Source organism: Notechis scutatus, chromosome 2 (assembly GCF_049901735.1).
Source record: "Notechis scutatus isolate UNSWTSFEM ecotype Mainland chromosome 2, rNotScu1.2, whole genome shotgun sequence".
NCBI classification, from domain to species: Eukaryota; Metazoa; Chordata; class Lepidosauria; order Squamata; family Elapidae; genus Notechis; species Notechis scutatus.
The window spans coordinates 56,850,246-56,868,838 of NC_142010.1; the positions used below are offsets into that span (position 1 = coordinate 56,850,246).

Here is an 18,593-nt window from a genome sequence, read left to right on the forward strand (position 1 = left end):
TCATTACCTTTGCCGTTTGCTTATAGTATATAGCTTCTATTGCTTGAATAAATTTTCTAGCAAAACCCATCTGTTCCAACAGTAATAACATGAATCACCAATTCACATTATCAAATGCCTTCTGTGCATCTAGAAATATCAAAGCCATTTGTTTTTCAGAATGTGCCTCCTAGTATTCCAAAGTATCCAAGATTACTCTCATATTGTCTTTAATTTGTCTCTTTGGCAGAAATCCATTTTGGTCAGATTAAATAAAATTATTTAAATATTTTTTTAAGTCTTTCTGCCAGTATTGAAGCAAAGATTTTATAATCTGCATTTAGTAGAGAAATGGGTCTATAGTTCTTAATTTGTAATGGGTCGGCCTCCTCTTTTGGAATAAGTGTAATATAGGCTTCTGACCATGATTTAGGTATCTTCTTCTTTAACATAACTTTATTCATTCTAGCAATGGAAGATTCAACGATTCTTGTAATATTTTATAAAATTCTGCCAGAAGTCCATCTGGGTGCCTTTCCATTATTTTGCTTCTTGAGTGCTTCAGTTAACTCCATCATCGTTATATTGCTTTCTAACATTTTTTCAGTCTCTTTAGGTATCTGAGGTAAATTAGCATTCTGTAAGTACTGCTTAACTCTTTCCTCATCAATATTCTGTTGCATATATAATTTCCCATAGAAGTCTCGAATGATTTCCTTCTTCTCTTTGCTACCATGGCAAACTTGGCCTTGGTCATCTATTAATTGCAATATTTTCCTTGATTCTTTCTCCTTTCTCAATTTGTATGCTAACCATCTACCTGGTTTGTTTGCGTCTTCAAAGTAGTTCTGTTTAGCACCTCTAATTTTCTGTGCTAATTCTTCTTTTTCTATTTGACCCATTTTGTGTTTAATTATATCCATTTTTAGCTTGATGTCCTTTTTCTGTGGCATTTTCTGTAGCTCTTTTTCAAGTCTTTTATGCTCATCCTCTAGGGCCTTAGCGGATAGCCTTTTCATAGTATTCCTTTTCCTTGTATAGTCTATTATCAAGCCTCTGACATATGCCTTCATTGTATCCCATACATTCTGAATTGATGTATCTTCTTTTTTGTTTTCTCTAAAGAAAAAAGCCAATTCTTTCTCCATCCACTGTGTGAAGTCTTTTTCCTTTAAAATAGCATTATTTAATGTCCATCTAGATCTTCTTTTTTGTCCTTTCCATTTAATTGTCATTGGATTATGATCTGCCCAAGTACTTGTTTCAAAATTTATTTCTTGAATATTAGTTATTAATTCTGTTGACATCCATATCATATCTATTCTGGACCATGATAAGTGTCTATTTGAATAGAAGGTATATTGTTTACTTTTAGCATTTCTTTCTCTCCATGTATCTTTTAAGTTTATTTCATCTACCATTTTAAAAAAAGATTTAGGGAGAGTCTTTCTGTTTTGTTTTATTGTTTTCTGTGCTGTATAGTCCAGTTTATTGTCTACAATTCCATTAAAATCTCCCACCATAACTATATTAGCATAGTCCAGTTCAATTATTTTCATATGTAATTTTTTGTAGAATTCTTCTTGTTTGTCATTCAGAGCATAAATTGCAATCAGGAGTGTTTTCATATTATTGTCCATTATTTCCACCATTAGTATTCTTCCATCATCGTCGGTATAGATCAAATTTGCTGGGGTGGTCTCTTTAATATATAAAACCACTCCTCTTTTCTTACATTGGGTCAAGGAAGTAAACATTTTTCCTAATTTTGGCTGTACCAACAATTGTTCATATTGTTTTTTTAATATGTACTTCTTGTAGACAAATTATATCAAATTTTAATTTCTCTAATTTATGAAAGGTTTTCCTTCTTTTAACGGCTGAGTTAAGTCCATTTATATTAATTGTAATCAATTTTTTCTCTTCCATGGTTATATTTTATAGTTAAGTTTGGCAGCTCTCGTAGATCTTAGTTCACATTGTTCTTTGGCTTCCACCTTTCCACCTACTGCGCCTTCTTCTTTTTCAGTCGCCATTTGGCAGTCTTCTTGGAATTCAATTAGTGAGATCTCTTTTTCTGCCTCTTCCTCTTTCCTTCCAAAAAATTCTGTATAAAATAATTCCACTTTCTCAATTGAGTCAATTCTATGTTTCTGTACTTGCCATGTGAACATTAAACCTTCTGGAATCAGCCATCTATAATTCACCTCTTTTTTAAGTAGCATTTTAGTCAGGAATCGGTATTTTCTTCTCATCTCTCTCACTCTTCTGGGTATTTGTTTCAAGACCACAATCTCCTTGTCTTTGTATTTCAATGTTTTCTCTTTTGCCACTTGCAATATTTGCGTTTTAATGGCTTTCTTTGTAAATCTAATGTGAACTTCTCTTGGTAAGCTATTTCTCATCGCATATCTTGTGAAAACTCGATAAACCTCATCTATTCCATCCATCATCTTCTCTTGAGTTATTTCCAAAGCTTCAGCCAGTATTTCTATCATTATCTCAGCTAAGTTTTGTCCTTTTTCTTCCTCTACGTTTTGGAATCTAAGAAAGAATTCTGATCTATCCATCTCCCATCTCAACATACCACTTTTATCTTGTTCAACCACTGTTAATCTATTATCAATATCTCCAATTTTCTTGTCTCTTTGTTTATCTTCTTCAATTTTTAGGAATCTCTTATCATACTTCAACATCATTTGTTGGATGTTCTCCACTTTTTCATCAGTTATCCCTGTTCTTTGTTCAATGTTCTCTGTTCTTTGTTCAATGTTCTCTATTCTCTTTTCAATATTCTCTGATCTTGCTTGAATATTTTGAATTCCTTGCATAATCATCTGCACTTTTTCTTGTTCTTTTTCTTGCTTTAACATTGTCTGTATTGAACATTGTCCTCCAGATGGTGGAGAGGAAGAAGTAGAAGTTGAAGAACCAGGAGCTGTAAATTTCCTACTCATTTTAAGCAATTCAAAATCTTCAGGTTCTTCTAAACCTTAATCCAATTGTGAAGTAACCAATTATAGTTCAAAATAAAAATAGTAGAAAAAAGCAGCCCAATAATAAAAAAAAAAAAAAAAAAAAAAGGAGGACAAAATTTCTTCAGGTTCTTGTATACCTTAATCCAATCAATAGTTAAATAAAGAAAAAGACTTAAGAAAAAAAAAGAAAAAAAAGGAAAAGGAAAAAAATTCTTCAGTTTCTTCAACACCTTAATCCAACTGAAAGGTCTCAAATAGAAAAAAGTGCATAAAAATAAACCAGAAAGGTAGATGAAAAAACAAAAATACCAGGAAAGGGGAAAAAAAGGCTTTTAAGGCTTTCCCTTTAAAATAAAAAGCAAACGTAGAGATTGGACTTCCAAAAAGAAAAAAGAAAAAAAGAAAAACAAAGACAAGCTCCAACAAAGCCAAAAACCCAAATAGTTATTACAAGAAAAAAAAAAGATAAAATGAAATACAATAAAGCTGGTGAGGAGGGATAGTACAACTTAGGAAAAGTAAAAAGGGCATACTGCACTTTGTTTGATTATCCAAGGCTCTTATTATAACTCTCTTCTCCAAAAACTTATCACCTTTTTTCCCCCTACATTTCAACACCAGACTCCAGCTGTTGATAGAAACCCAGAAGAGCACCTGCAATAATACTCTCTCATGCTCTTCCCTCTATCTTATCAAATAGCAACGTCCTTGAAAAAGAGTCTCAGTTCTTTCTTTCTCAGCTTTGTCTGGACACAGGGAAATAGAATATTTTCAAGCCTCTAGTTGGCAGTGTTACAAAGTTTCTTTGCTCTCACTTTCCCTCTCCTTTTCCAGGCAGGATATAATAAGAATTAATAAAAAAAGAAAAAGATATTTTTAAAAAATGAAATAACTAAAGGGAGCCTCTAGCCTAAAATATTACAAAATCAAAAAGGAGAAGGAAAAAAAAAGATATAAACGAAAAAACCAGTCCAGTTTCAAAATACAAGATCATATATAGAAAATCTAGCAATGAGAAAAAACAAAACATTACTTTGACATTCCTGTTTAAAATCGCTGCTTAATCACTTCTGTCAAAACTTTTACAGATTCTTTCTTTTCCTTGGGGTGTCCTTTCAGATCTTAGAATAAAAAAAAGTTCTCACCAAACCGGCACACTCTCTTTCTGTTCTCTTCCGTTTCTTGCCGCTGGCAAGAAGAGCTTCTCCTGGATCTACCAGGGACTTTGCGGTATCCCTGGGATCGACAGGATGCGCTCTTCACTTTCACCATCTCTTCGGGACGGTTTAGATCCGATAGGACCGTGCAGGAGCAAAGCTATCGGCAGCGATCTCAGACCTCCAAGATCGCAGGCCGTATCATCGCGACGCCAGCTCCGCCCTCCATCATCAGTCCGACTCTTGATGATTCTATGGTCCAAGAGTCTCCACATCTTCTGATATTGCACTGAAAAAATATAATTAGAACTGGGCAATAACTTCCTCATGATTGCAAAAGCAATTGAATCTCTGTAAACTGAAGCCAAATATGCAGTTCAAGCACTAAATGGCTCCTGGCTAGATTCAATGTGCTACAACCTTGGTACTTCCTGAATTGAGACATTTGGAACTATTTTGACTACTTTCAAGAGGACTAGAGGCCATTTGGTGTCATGATCTGCACAATATTAAAACTGAATTTGGCTATAACATTGTTTTGATGAGATTGAAAGAACATTGAATAACATGGTAGGTTTGCAAAAGCATCTCATGTCAATAAAAATAAGTTTTATAGGTTATAAGGGGATTTATAGGTTATAAATCAAAGCTGAAACATGTTAACATGTTACAAATTTGTACAACCTTTTTATTTCTATTTTATTTGACCAGGAAACACTTGAGATAAAATTTTGTACATAAAATACAACTTTGAATAATATGTTAAAGGATATTTACCCATGTGGTAGGGCTGTATTACTTTTATTCTTCTCTTTTTCCTAGTACCTTCTGCTATTGTATCTTATGATTATATTACTTTATAGTTTTATGTACACTGAGAACTTATGCACTAGAGAGAAATTCCTTGAGTGTCCAATCACACTTGGCCAATAAAGAATATTCTAGTCTAGTCTATTTTAAGAGTCATTGTTAAACCCAAACCTTAGTCTGAATTTGAATTTCTTCTTCTACATAGAAGAAAAAAACCACACATCTAACTTTGGCACAACAATCCTCTAGTCATTCTTTAAAAACATATCTACATGTCACAGCCTTCTTCTTATTCCCAATCCATAGCTAGTTTAACCAAGTATTTTTTTTTTCTGATCCAATATGGAAGCAGTGTTTTCTGCCTTCTAACAAAGCATGCTATATAAATGGTTTTGTCCCTGAAGCCGCAGTAATGACTTGCTGATTCTTTTCAGCTGCCAGTCATCCCCCTTTCTGTGTAATTGTTCCCTTTCCTGGCATTTTGGTTAGTGCTGATGGATTGAGATGATATTGGAAGATCATCATCATCATCATCTTATCAATCATTATCAATATTGCTATAAATACTAGGAGACCCCCACCTGTTTAAAGGGATTTACCTATCAGAAAGAACCTGCTTTCTCTAGTGATCTTGTGCTACTTTGTCAATAGTTAATAGTTTTAGCCTCTATGTTGACTACGATACTCCAAGATCATTAGGCAGTCCTGTAAACCATGATTTCTCTAAAGTGCCCAACCTGCCAGCCAAGACTTTTTCCACTTCCTTTGTTTGACAGGCAGTTTGCACGAAGGTTGCTAAAGAAGCACTTACGTTTTTAAAAAAAGCTCCAACAAATGGCTACAACTCCTGTGATGGCATATTTAAAATCAATCGCATTCTAAACTTAGCACTTTCAAGAGACACAGGAGTTGAATAAGAGATGAGAATCCCTACCGTAGGAATCTTGAACATAAACTGAATTCTAAACAGGGAGGACAACCTCGTTGCTATGATTTCTGTAATTACATCTCAACCTAGCCTCTTTCAGTAAATCCTGATCAAAGAAATTTGGAAGGATCTGACTTTTTATGGAGGTGGCTCCTCAAGAAGTTGATTCACATCTCAGCTCTCTGGCAAAACTTTTGCCCTCCCCAGCCCAGAGGGGCAATAATTGGTGAATGTTTTCCCCTCACAGCTAATGATCCCTTTCTATGCCTTAAATGCCCTCAGAAAAATGTGAGGATAGCCCTACTCTTCATCTTCATTCCAGAAATGAGATGGTGTTTACTTAGAAAATATAATGATACTTTACTTTTGTGCTACCTCCCAGACTGTAGAAAAGCATATTAAATGGATTGTCTATCTATGCCTGTATAGTTTGTACTTGATTGGCTTGAAGAAGGCTTCAAGTGATGCTCTCTCTTTCATGACATTTTGGCTGGTGTATATAAAAGGATTTACTTAACATTAGAATGTAGAGGTAAATTAATTAGGAAATTAATTTATTTTGGGGGCAAGTCAGAAAAATGTTCTGTCTTGTCATATTTTGTCAGCTCACTGTTATTTATTTTAGAATTTTAGGTACAAAAGATAAGGGCTGATTGTTGTTATTATGCCACTTACAGGATATTTTTTTAAACAAATGAAAAGAATGTCTGACACACACTCTTTCAGGGATGGATGCCTTCCAAATGTCAATATAAAAATAATTTCTTGTGCTTTCTATTTTGCCACTGTAGCCTGCTGGCTTGCTACTTTATACAACATTAACAATAATTTTGATTTAATGGTGTTTTGGAAGGCTACTATGTAGAATAAATATGCATTTGGTAAAAATGTACTTCTTGAGTAACTTGGGGAAAACAAAATGCCCCAAGGAAGCCAGAATTGCATGTGAATTTTATTGTGATAGAAAACATGATCTAAGTTTTCTCCTGAAAGAGGTCTTAATTCATGTGACCTCTGGCAAACATTTTGAGAGCTGGATTGTTAGTGGTTAAATCTTGAACAAAATTATGGGACTGTTCACACATTACAGCTACATGACAAGCATGTTGGGATAATACTCTACATCTTAGCAACCTTTGTTAGCAGCCATAGCAAGATGGTTATCACAAGTTTCCACATTTTTTTATAGTGAGGACACTGCGGAAGCTAATAGGCTGACTTTGGGCCAAAGGCAATATATAAAAGATGTACGGACAAGAGGTTGGCGAGATTGATTTGAAAGTCTAGAAAGTATACAGATGCATAGGAAATGATATTAATGTAAATTGTATTTAATTCTATTGTTTTTCTCTTATTTCCTGGCTTTCATTCCTTTTACTCAGTACTTTTTTCTCTGCTTTGTATAATGCTCATTCTCTCAAAAGGAAATGGCTTGATGAATAGGCATGTATGTAGACACAGGCACAGATATAGATACAGACAAAGTGACAAAGTGGTTAGAACGTAGTGTCAGAGACACTCTGCTACAAAGAAAACTTGTGATTTTAGGCCACTCTAATTTACCCTTCAGTGAAAATTTCCTCACTGTTTTTGTAAAGTTAAAATCTTTACAATTAGTCCCCATTTTAGCTGCAGTTAAAAGAAACACAGGAGCCATTGCACCAGAGTTTCTCCTGAAGGAAATGTGTACATTGAATGAGTTGATAAGAAACTGGACTTTGGGAACTGCACTACTAAAGGAATCTCTTAAATATTCTCTGTATAGAAAATTAGGGATGCTTTCCTCTTGCTTTAAAACTTCTGTATGTTCTATTAGATAACTCATATTTCCCCCTGACTCGAAGCAAGAGAAGTTTGGGACTTGCCTTAGGAAAGTTAAATAAAATGAGAATCAGAATCCATAGAGGATGAGAAGATACCTCAACAGGAATTATATGCAGAGAACCCTTTTATGATAATGACTGTCAGCCCCTATCCAGTTCACACACTAGAACCATTATATCTAAATTGTAAGTTTTCATAGGCCATGAATTTTGATATAATTAAACTTGCATTACCATCTAAGCATCATAATCATGAATGATAAATGACTGAAAGGGTTGCATCATGAGGGCTTATAAATGTAGAGTTCAGTTTTCATATCTTCCCTTAATCTGATCTGACACATCCTTTGTTTCTTATTGAATAACAGCTAAACAGTGAGCCTTTATTGTGGCAATAGGATTTAATTCATCAATTTTTCAATTGCACATTTTAATCAATAAAATAAACATTATGAAAAGAGACAGATTAAGCTTTTGTTATCTGCCTGGGCTGACTTTCTTCCTTCATACATGATTCAAAGCCTAGGTAAATAATATATTGTACCATGATTTAATTTTATCTTGCACCAGCCCTTGACGTATATGATATGTTCTACATTGCAATTTGAAGTGCTGCTCTTAACAGTGGAGATTAAAAGTATAGCTTAGTAAGCCTGAACTCTATCCAGAATTTACATTTCGCTTTATAAAAAAAACTGTATAGCTCACTAGTTAATTATATGGCTGGCTTGTTCTCAGGGTTACTAAATTATCACAGCTCAGCATACTTCACATAGGCCATAGTGTTAACATTTATAAACAGATGAAAAAATGTCAAATGTCTTTTCAGAACAAAAATGAATTTTATACTATTTTGTTAGAATTAACATTATTATCATTATGTCACACAAGAGGTCCTGTCAACGTTACAGGCAAGTCAAAATGTCAATTTTCTTCATTGTCATCCTCCCACACCCATTGTATCTAATCCCATTAAATCCGTTCTCTTTCAGTAAAAAAGAAAAGAAATTGGCACAAACATGACACTGGTCAAGCAACAGAAGTAAAGCCTGTCCAGAATGGTAGTCAAGTGTTTATCAAAGAACTTCGAAGTCGTACATTCCCCAGGTAAGTTGCTAACCCTATTCTTGTGTCATTGATATTAGAAGGAAGGTTTGGGGGCAGGTAGATTTTCCTTGGTAAAATGTATGTAGGCAATAGCTACGTAGCTTATAAGCTTACTGCATAATTTCATAATGCAAACAAATCCTTTGCTCTGCTTATTGACCAACATTAGGCTGTATTTGATCCTTAGAAAGCCTGGAACAGCTCACAATGGTGGGTGGAAACAGCATATGGTATATAGTACAACTAAAAGAAATAAGTGGCATAAGTTGTTTTCACAACTTATTGGGACGTTTAACACTCCTAAGGCATTGCTTCTCCATAGTTAGTTGGAAACAAAATTAACATGATTATGTCATTTTATTAAGATATCTAAAATTCATATGTTCTTCAAAGAGATTTCATTTTAAGTAATTATGTAACTATGTTCTATCAATTGCCAAGTTTATTTTATGATTAATGAAATATAATTATCTTGTAATATTAAATATCCCTGGCCAAGATCCTTCCATATTATTTATTTGCAAAAATATTGTTCGATAAAATCTCTTGCATCTTTAATTGGATTATTTTGAGTCTTATGTTCATATGGAGCACCCTAATGGTAAACAAACTACTACAGTTCAATTCCATAATATTAAAAAAAAAAGTGGGGGGAGGCATGGAACTGCAATTAATCCCTCACCACGTAGTGAACAGAAACTAAAGGTTATTCATGAAATTCTTCATTACAAATGTTGAGCTGAACAAGAAGCAATTAAAAGCCAAAGGTCAAAGTCATCATTTGACAGGCTGCAATGGTGTGAAACAGCGATCCCCACCCTTTCTGCAGGCTAAGTATTTGATAGAAGAATCACTGGCTGTAAAAAGTTGTGATCTTTTTGTTTTTACAGTTTTGACCTGGAATTGAAATCAGAAGTATGGATAACAGTGTGGCATTTCTGTAAACTGAACTGTGGAGCTTGAGTGCATTGGCAGGCATAACAAAACAATCACTATTTTTTTTTTTATAAAAAAACCCTGCTTTCTTCAACAGCAGTCAGGATTTATCTGTCCTATAGACTCAGATCATTAATGTTCAACTGCTACTTGCATTAAATAGCAAAGAAGAGCCTTCTATCATGTCCGTTTGTTCTTAAATTAAGGAGAAGGCTATAAGCTGTTTGTATCTTTGTCAGTGAACGGAGGAAAAGAGAGATGCACCTTTGCATGTATTTTTATTCAAATTATAGGAACTTATACCTGATCCTTAATTAACTAATTTATTTATTCATCTACCCACCCACATACTAGAGTTTCTAAAGCAGATTTAGAAATCCATTCATACAGGTTTTCTTATCCTGGATGTCCAAAGTGAGTGATCATCAAAGGCACAATTTTTGTATATCATGCTGACGACGGGGCCACTTACCATAATCCTAGGACCGCCTTCACTTGATAATATATATATATTTAAACTGAAGAAAAGTAGCTATTAAAAGATAAGACAGAATGAAACTTTTCCATATTGTCTTACATTGACTTATATGATGCTGTTTAGTAATTAAGAAGAGTTGCGCTAAAGGATTTTCTCTACAAATCAGTGTTGACAGTATGGTGGGAAAAAAGCCAGGATTAGTCAAAGCAAAACCATTTTCATAACAGGATCAGTAATAAGGCATATTAAAAAATTGAGATTTTTTTAAAAAAATTATTTCCCCCTGTTGTAGATGAAAGTGAATAATAACCTCTTAAAGTGTAATTTATACCTTCATTGGCTATCTCCCTTGAAAGTCACTTGTGTGCTTAGAATAAGTGGTGTAGTTTCAAAGAGTCACAGAAGAGGGCACTCATGCCTTACCCTAAAAAGATTTTGGTACTTCTTGGATGCGTGTTATCCCAATGAAATTCTGTGCTTTAGGTGTAAGTACATAAAGCAACTTAATAAAGTTGGCTAAAGTAAAATAACATGCCTTCTTAGAAGAAGCTTTGACCACAATACTCAGATTTTCTGAGTTTCCGTTGACACTGAGATGCTGTTGACAAAACTGACTATTCTGAGACTATATTACTATTAAGCTTGTTTTGCATCACTTCACAAACTGGTAGCTGATTAGAATATTACATCTAACCTGTTTCTAAACATCCAAACAGGAGTTAAGTTAGGATTTGTCAAACTAAGATGGTAGTTTGAATTTGGTTACAAATTTGGTGGATTAAAGCACATCATCAATCATTGGGTGAACGGTTCCATTGAAGGATTTAAGAGCATCAGCCAAAATGTAATGAGTTTTGATCATGCTAACTTACACATCTTTATATAAAGTCTGATGTGTTGTTGGAGAAGAATATTTTCATAACATTGTTATTTAAATTGTATAATTCTAGTATGTGAAGACTGAATATTTTTAAGAACACTTAATGGCAGTGTTTGGTGGTCATTTGAATCAAATATTAATAGCAGAGTCAGGACAAAAAAGTTGTTTTTTTTTTTTGTTTTTGTTTTTTAAATTGAAAATAAACATTTAAAAATTCTTGAACGTGGTGGACTTTCTTTGACATACATTATTAATGTCTTTACATTAATATACTAGAAAAAAACCATTAAGCAATACAAGCATTTATATACATACATACACACACACACACACACACACACACACACACATTTGATCTTTGTGTCATTTTATATCTTAATCATTGTGCTGCATTTCAATTATATCTTAGATTCTAATTTACATTTTATAGACTTCTTTTCATATCCCTCCATACATAGAAATTGTTCCATACTTTATAATGTTCTGATAACGTCTCATTCTTTCAATTCTAATATCGGTCTATCGAGTTCAGCGCATTGAAAAATCTTGTCTATTATTGCTACGTCGTTTGGGATTTCTTTTGACTTCCAAATTTGGGCAAGCAATAATCTTGCTGCTGTAGTAACATGAATAATTAGTAAATATCTGCTTTACTAAAATTATCTTTTATTATTACTTATAGGAACATCTCTGGTATAAAGTTTATTTTTAAACCGAACATTTCTTCCAGCCATGTCTGGATTTTATGCCCAAACTCTTGTATTTTCTTGCAATCCCACCACATGTGATAATAGGTATCCCGTTCTTTCAGACATTTCCAGCATGTGGGCGATGTCAGGACAAAACAGTTGTTTTTTTTGAAAGACATAGGCTGCATGTTGTCACTTGCCAGAAATATGGTCTTCGTCTACAGCAGAGTTGTTTTCTTTGAGTTATCATTCATCAGACAAAGGAGGAAGTATTAGCTTCAGAGACTGAAAGCTCTATTTACAAATAAGAATGATCAATAGTCTGTGTCATCTCTTTTTTTGGCACGGATTTTGAGATCCTGTGTGGGTAGGAAAAAGATAGGAAGAGAGTTGAGTATATAATTGCCGATGCTGTAGTCAGACTCTGTGTAATGACTCTTTCTCTTGCAAGGATCACCTTAAACATTTTTTCAAACCACATCTTCATTTCCATTTTCCTTGTTTCTTCTTATCTTAGATAAATGTCAGCTCAACTACCTGCCCATCCTTCTATTTCCCCTCTCTCTCATGTTCTCCTTCCGTGGTCTTCATTTTGTTTTTAAAGATGATAATTTGATTTTTTTTAAGATTTAGTTTTTTTAACACATTGATTTCATTATTCATTTTTAGTTAAGTTAAGGCTTCCTCCTCATTCAGTCATGGGTTAAATTATTATATTCACTTCTGATTTTTTTTATTCCATAAACAATTATTATAAAATGTTAATATGTACTTGTTTGCCTTCTTTGCTTGTCTTTATCAGTAGCATCTCCCATATTGATCCCATTAATAGGTTTATACTTTTGTGTATTTGATTCTCGTCATTTGTCTTATATCTTGCATCCGTTACTCACACGAGTATCTTTAAGGTGATTAGGCAGCAGTAGAGGAAGAGTGATGCCTGACTTTTCTCATGAGGAGTTGTCATGCCCTCTCCCTAAAAAATTAATGATCAGTATTTGGCTCAATTTTTATTCACTTTTAATACAGAAGATTGCACTATTCTGGAAATGTAGACGAGGAAGAATTGATAAGAGCATGACTAGGAGATTCACATCACCCTGGAATAGTTCCAGAAGAAGGCCAAGAAAATATCTTGGTTTTTTTTTAATCCATGTCACTAGAAGAGGAGAGGGTGATTAAGGAAAATGGTGATGGTATTTTTGCTGAAGAAGAGAATGCAGCAGACTCAGACTGCAGTGACTTGCAGACTCAATGCTCTGGAATAATTCCTAATAACTTTAATATCAAGCTTCATAATTCTAGCAGTAGATGGTATTCCTAAAAAAAAAAATTGGGATGATTTGGAACCATCTGGTAATCTTAGCTCTATGAATGGTGGAATCTGAATATAATACTTCAGTTTCTTCCTCTGGAGACGTTCTTGAGGATTGCCATGGGTGCCTAAGAAAGAGGGAATAAAAAGGAAGCCAATGTTGATATTTTTTTCTTAGTCAGAGAAAATAGGAAAAAAGAAAAAATTGCATGGGGGGATATTTAAAATCAAATATGAATGTTAAAGGCTTCAAATAATAGGCCAGCTCTATAGTGGGTTGGTTAATTAGTTTTCCTAGTGCAGTGATACAAACCTATTGAAATTTGGCCATAACAAAAATTATGGATATGGAATATATTGATCTATTTATTTTTCTGTATTTTGAATAAAGTATTGTAGAACTGATAAGGCTTATCCGGATATTAATATTGTATTCCATTGTATGAAGCACAATTCATTTTAAAAACTGCTTGCCAAGCTCTAATCTAGAGAAAGTAAGTTTCTGCTTTATTGATATTAACAGATTTAAGTTAGTTCAAAAGTTCTAAATCTGAATATAGGATCAAATTATATATGAATAAGCCATCTGAGATACCTATGACTACTAATATTTTCTTAGATTTAACTTCTTTAAACTTTTGTTTAAATGCTTTTTAGATTTTGAGTCTATAGCCCTGGGAATTCCTGTTTGTTCCTCCACGCACTAAGCAGATGTAACTCTATTTAGCTTTTTGAAGATCAGCCAAGATTGGCTGTTGCATGACATTACAGCTAAATTAAGATTTCAACTGACCAGCCCAATTTTTTAAAGAAAACAACTAATTTTCTATGAAAATTTAAAAGTATGCTTTTCCTTTGTCTTTAAAGTGATATTTTGGATGTTGTGTCCTTAAATAAGTTATTGGGAACATAATGGGACCATGAGGACATCCTGAGCTTAAGGATTCCTAGAACGTGTAATTTCAGGACAGTTAACACTTTGGAAAATTATATGTTCTGTTCTGTTAATTTGCATTTACTCAAAAATTTCATTAACAATCCTGAACCAGAAAACAATTTCTCAGAAAATTATGAATTATTTAAAATACAGTCAAAACTTATGACCTGGAAGAGCCTGTATTTCAAATCAGGATGCAATAAATTGAGGGATTAGCTTACGCATAACATAAAGGAAAGAAAATATTTTGAGTTTTTTTCGGAACGATGTAGTTGTCTCATGAAATAAAGCCAACGGGGTCAATACAGAAAGAAGGAGTTTCAGACCTAAGGCCAAAGGATAATACTGACTTTGGTGCGAATTTATTGTATAATTGGACTGCAAATTTTGTTTTGTTTTGAATTTTTAGTGCTGAAGATGTGGTAATAAAAGTGACTGGAAACCAACTAACAATTGAATATTTGGAAGAAAACGGATTCACAGAGCCTATTCTCATTCCAAAGAAGGATGGTTTGGGTTTATCAGTACCAGCACCAACATTTTATGTTAGTGATGTTGAAAACTATGTTGGTATGTATTGTTGTTGATGTTTTACTGAAAATGTGAACAATCCCTGGAGCTTTCAATTTGCGTAATTTCCTATTCAATGGTTAATAGCATGCTCTTTGTAGAGTTGATAGGATCTGCAATCTGAAAGATATCAGATTCGGAGATTTACATTTTTCCATTGTTTCTAATTTCCAATTAAAAATGTATCCTCATGTTTCCTAACTCATATCAGGCCCTACTGCAAGAATTATATATTGCAGCTTGGATTACCAGCAGCCCTCTCTTTAAGACTTAATTTATGACTCAAAAAGTTCAGATTTAATGAATCTGAAACTATACAGCTTAAAATAAAGAAACAGCAACTATATTTCTGACTTTTTGATGAAAGGGATATTCATTTTTTTGGCTGTCTGAAGTTATACAATGCTGAAAAAAGTGGCTTATGACCATAAGTTCTTTCACTTATGGCTGTCCCAGCATCTCATCACAGTCATGTGATTGCAACTTGAATTCTTGGCATTTATGATGGCCACAATATCCCATGGTGATGTGATCACAATTTGCATCCTTCCCAGTCATTTCTGACATGTACAGTCAATGGGGAAGCTGGCAGGAGGCCGCATTTCATGGTCACAGGATGTCTTGAGTAATGGCTATGGATGATTTACTTAATAACTGCAACTGGGATTGCTGGAATTTGCCATTACCAGTTGGGGTGTTCATGTGATGTTTCGCTTAACAATAGCTTTGTTTAGTAATGGAATTGCTGGTCCCAAGGGAACAATATCTATATGCAAATGCAGGACACTTTTTCATTCCACACATAAAGCTATCTTATTGTCATTTTGTCCTGCAATATACAGTATGATACTCATAACTGCTGAAATTAAATTAAAATTAAATAAAATGATAACACCATTAAAATGGATTGATTTTAGTGTTTGTTTCATGCCAGTTTCTAGAGATACAGTTGATAGAATATTAGAAGGCTATTGCCACTTTTGACAATGTGATAGTTTCTTCTCCTATATTAATTCAAAATGTCACTAGCAAGAATCATCCACATCTTTTTGTATAGTCTGGACTAATTAGTGCCTCAAAACCAGCACTTTATATTTAATTATGTTCATATATAATCTGTGTAATATTGTTACTATCTACCTTTAATTCCCTTTATTGTCCTTAGGATTCCCAGGTCAACCAAAATTTAATTTTATGTCAAGGAACTTAATCATACCTTGTTCTTCCTATGCTACCAACGTCAAGCATTCAGAAAATTTTTGATTTTTCTTTTTCTTTTTTTAAATTGTAATGTTGTAGTATATGTGGTATTTAACTAACAATCCATGCATTTTATTATTTTTATAATGTATTATTATTTCATGAACATACAATAATGTATCTCAAATATGATATTTACATTTCTCCTTTGTAAAGTTCTTATGCTGGTGTATGCATAAATATTTCAATTATAATTTTATAGCAGGTCCCATCCAGTTTGTATCTTGGTGGGAATATCATGTTTCTGATCCATCTCCTGTCCTTGGCAGATTTTGCTGCATTACTTGGATGCTTTTAATCTCTGCTGTCCTCTTCTTTTTTAAAAAAATATTATTTTATTGTTTTATTATAAAAAATAAAATAGAAAACAGACAAACAGACAAACAAAATTAAATAAAACAAAAGCATACATTCAACACTAGCAACAAAAAAAAGAAAAACATAGTGTACAAAAAAGTAGTAAAACTGGTCAAATAAAATTTATATTTAACATGTAGGATCTGCTTCTCTGTCTATTGACTGAAGTAACCCTGTCCTAGCCAAGAAAGCTCATCATCATAAACAAGAGAACAAATTAATGAGGGGTTCTTGGTGCTTTCTGAGCTTGGTTGCTCTTGCAGACATTTCATTATCCAAACTAGGCAACATCATCATTACTAGCACTGATGAGAGACTGCTTAAACATTCTAGTTTTAGAAACTTTTTCTCATCACACCTCCATTTAGTGTAATCTTAATGTATATACCTTCCTTAAAAAGCCAAGCATTAAAATGAACACAAATGAACAACGAAAAAAGTTCAGTGAAACTTTGGTGGATTTATTTTAACAAAGTGACTAAAAGAGTCCTTAGACCTTCCCTGGACTGTATCTGGACTTCCTCAAGGGAGGTTGACCAGAGAGTTTGGGAAATGTTGATTTAGATACACAGGCAAATGAATTTTATAACCAACATATGTTTTTACAACATTAATTGAGAAGATGGGAAAGATGCAGATGCCACCAATACATTACTTGAAAAGTCACTTTTAAATGATCTTTGTGCATCAGCTTAGAAAAATGAATAAAAAATAAATTCTCCTGAAAACAATTTAATTAGGAAAATATTTTCCGAACCAGCAAAATAGAATAGTTGCTCATTTTCTCAGGATTCCTTAGCAGCACTCTGCAACTCTCATACAATCCTGGGAACTGACAATTGACTTAAGGAAAGGTACATATTTGTGCTCCCAGTCACTTCAAACTCTTTTGGGGTCTTTAAGTTGAAAGTGTCAGTCAGAGCAACCATAAACATAGACTTGGGTGGCCAGTGAGCTATCTCACTTTCTCAATTATCAAATTATCAATTATCAATTTCCTATTTCTTTAATATCCTTTTGCAACTCAAGTTCTTTTTGTGCTGAAGAGCAAACTTTTTGCATGGGTACATTTTCATGGTTGCATGAAATGAATCTCTGTGAATTATATTTTGCTTTATAACTTGCACTGTATCCATGTTTACATTCCCATTTTCTTGGGTTGGTTGGGGTTTTTTTTAGGACCAGAAAGGAGTGTGGATGTTACAGATGTCACTAAACAGAAGGACTGCAAGATGAAACTAAAAGAATTCGTTGATTACTATTATAGCACAAATCGAAAAAGAGTCCTGAATGTAACTAACTTGGAGTTTTCAGATACAAGGTGAGATAGTACATGAAGCCATAGTTTATAAAGGTCTTTTTACCCATCATATTTAGAATATTTTTAAGAATAGTAACATTTGTAGTCTGTAGAGTAATGGAATCAGTAGTTTGATTTTATTCTATAGATTAGAATATGCTTTCCAGAGAAATTATCCAAATCTGCATCTCTACCTGCCTAAATTAAACTACATAATTTAATTTTTGTGGATTAGGAATGTAGAAAATCAACAAAAAGATTGCTAGGGAAAGAATTCCATTTTATTTGTCAAGAGACTGCAGTGATAATTAATGTAGATTACAAAAAGGCTGAAGGTTGATGGCAAAATCATTTATTTTGTAAAGTCCACATCTTTCTATTATTTATTGTTTTAATAATGTAATCCCCTTTTCATGCAAGCTGCATGATTACAGTTTAGGTGTTTAATTATTTTTTCAGCCTTCAGAAAAAAAAAAGAAAAAAGCATTTTTATTGCAAAGAATTGTTCACATTACAGTATCCTCATATACTACTGATTTAATAACTGGTTAGCAAATATATTCTTCAGCAAAGAGTATAGCATTTTAATAAGCTCTCAAGTTCTGCCTTGACATAGAGGATAACGAAAAAATAGGTTTACAATTAGAGCATTTTATACTTAATACCTCACACAAAGAGGCATTTCAAAAGTAAATTCACATCTCCATCTCAGTTTAATTAAGTTGTTTTCTATCCATTTTGAATAAATAAGCATTCAGAAAGTGCTATTTGCTTGCTCTTTCAATTATGTATGCATTTGGGGTAATAAACCTTTTGCTAAAACAGTCTTCATTTAATTTCTGTTCTGATTTATTTAGAAAAGATTGTCATATTAAAATAAGGCTGTCAGATTTATTTCTTTATATTTAATACATTTGTGCGTGCCTTATTGTACACTTCAAGGATGTTTACAAAGCATAAAAATACAAAATGCAAACCACTTAAAAAGTATAAAAGACAATGAAACTGTATATTTAATTGCTGCCTAATATAATATTTATCCACAGTTTTATGCTTTTATGTTTTATTGTATGCCATCCAGAGTTGCTC

The 18,593-nt window shown here is 33.3% G+C and overlaps 1 protein-coding gene across 2 annotated transcripts in view; it reads left to right on the forward strand.

Annotated features, from left to right (window-relative positions):
* Positions 1-18,593, forward strand: part of PHF2 (PHD finger protein 2) — a 151,088-nt gene that overhangs the window by 90,542 nt on the left and 41,953 nt on the right. For both annotated transcript variants that reach the window (XM_087954804.1, XM_026677200.2), the window contains exons 3-5: positions 8,668-8,782; positions 14,427-14,587; positions 17,384-17,525. In XM_087954804.1, coding sequence (XP_087810930.1) covers positions 8,668-8,782; positions 14,427-14,587; positions 17,384-17,525 — 418 coding nt within the window. The remainder of the gene's footprint in view (positions 1-8,667; positions 8,783-14,426; positions 14,588-17,383; positions 17,526-18,593) is intronic.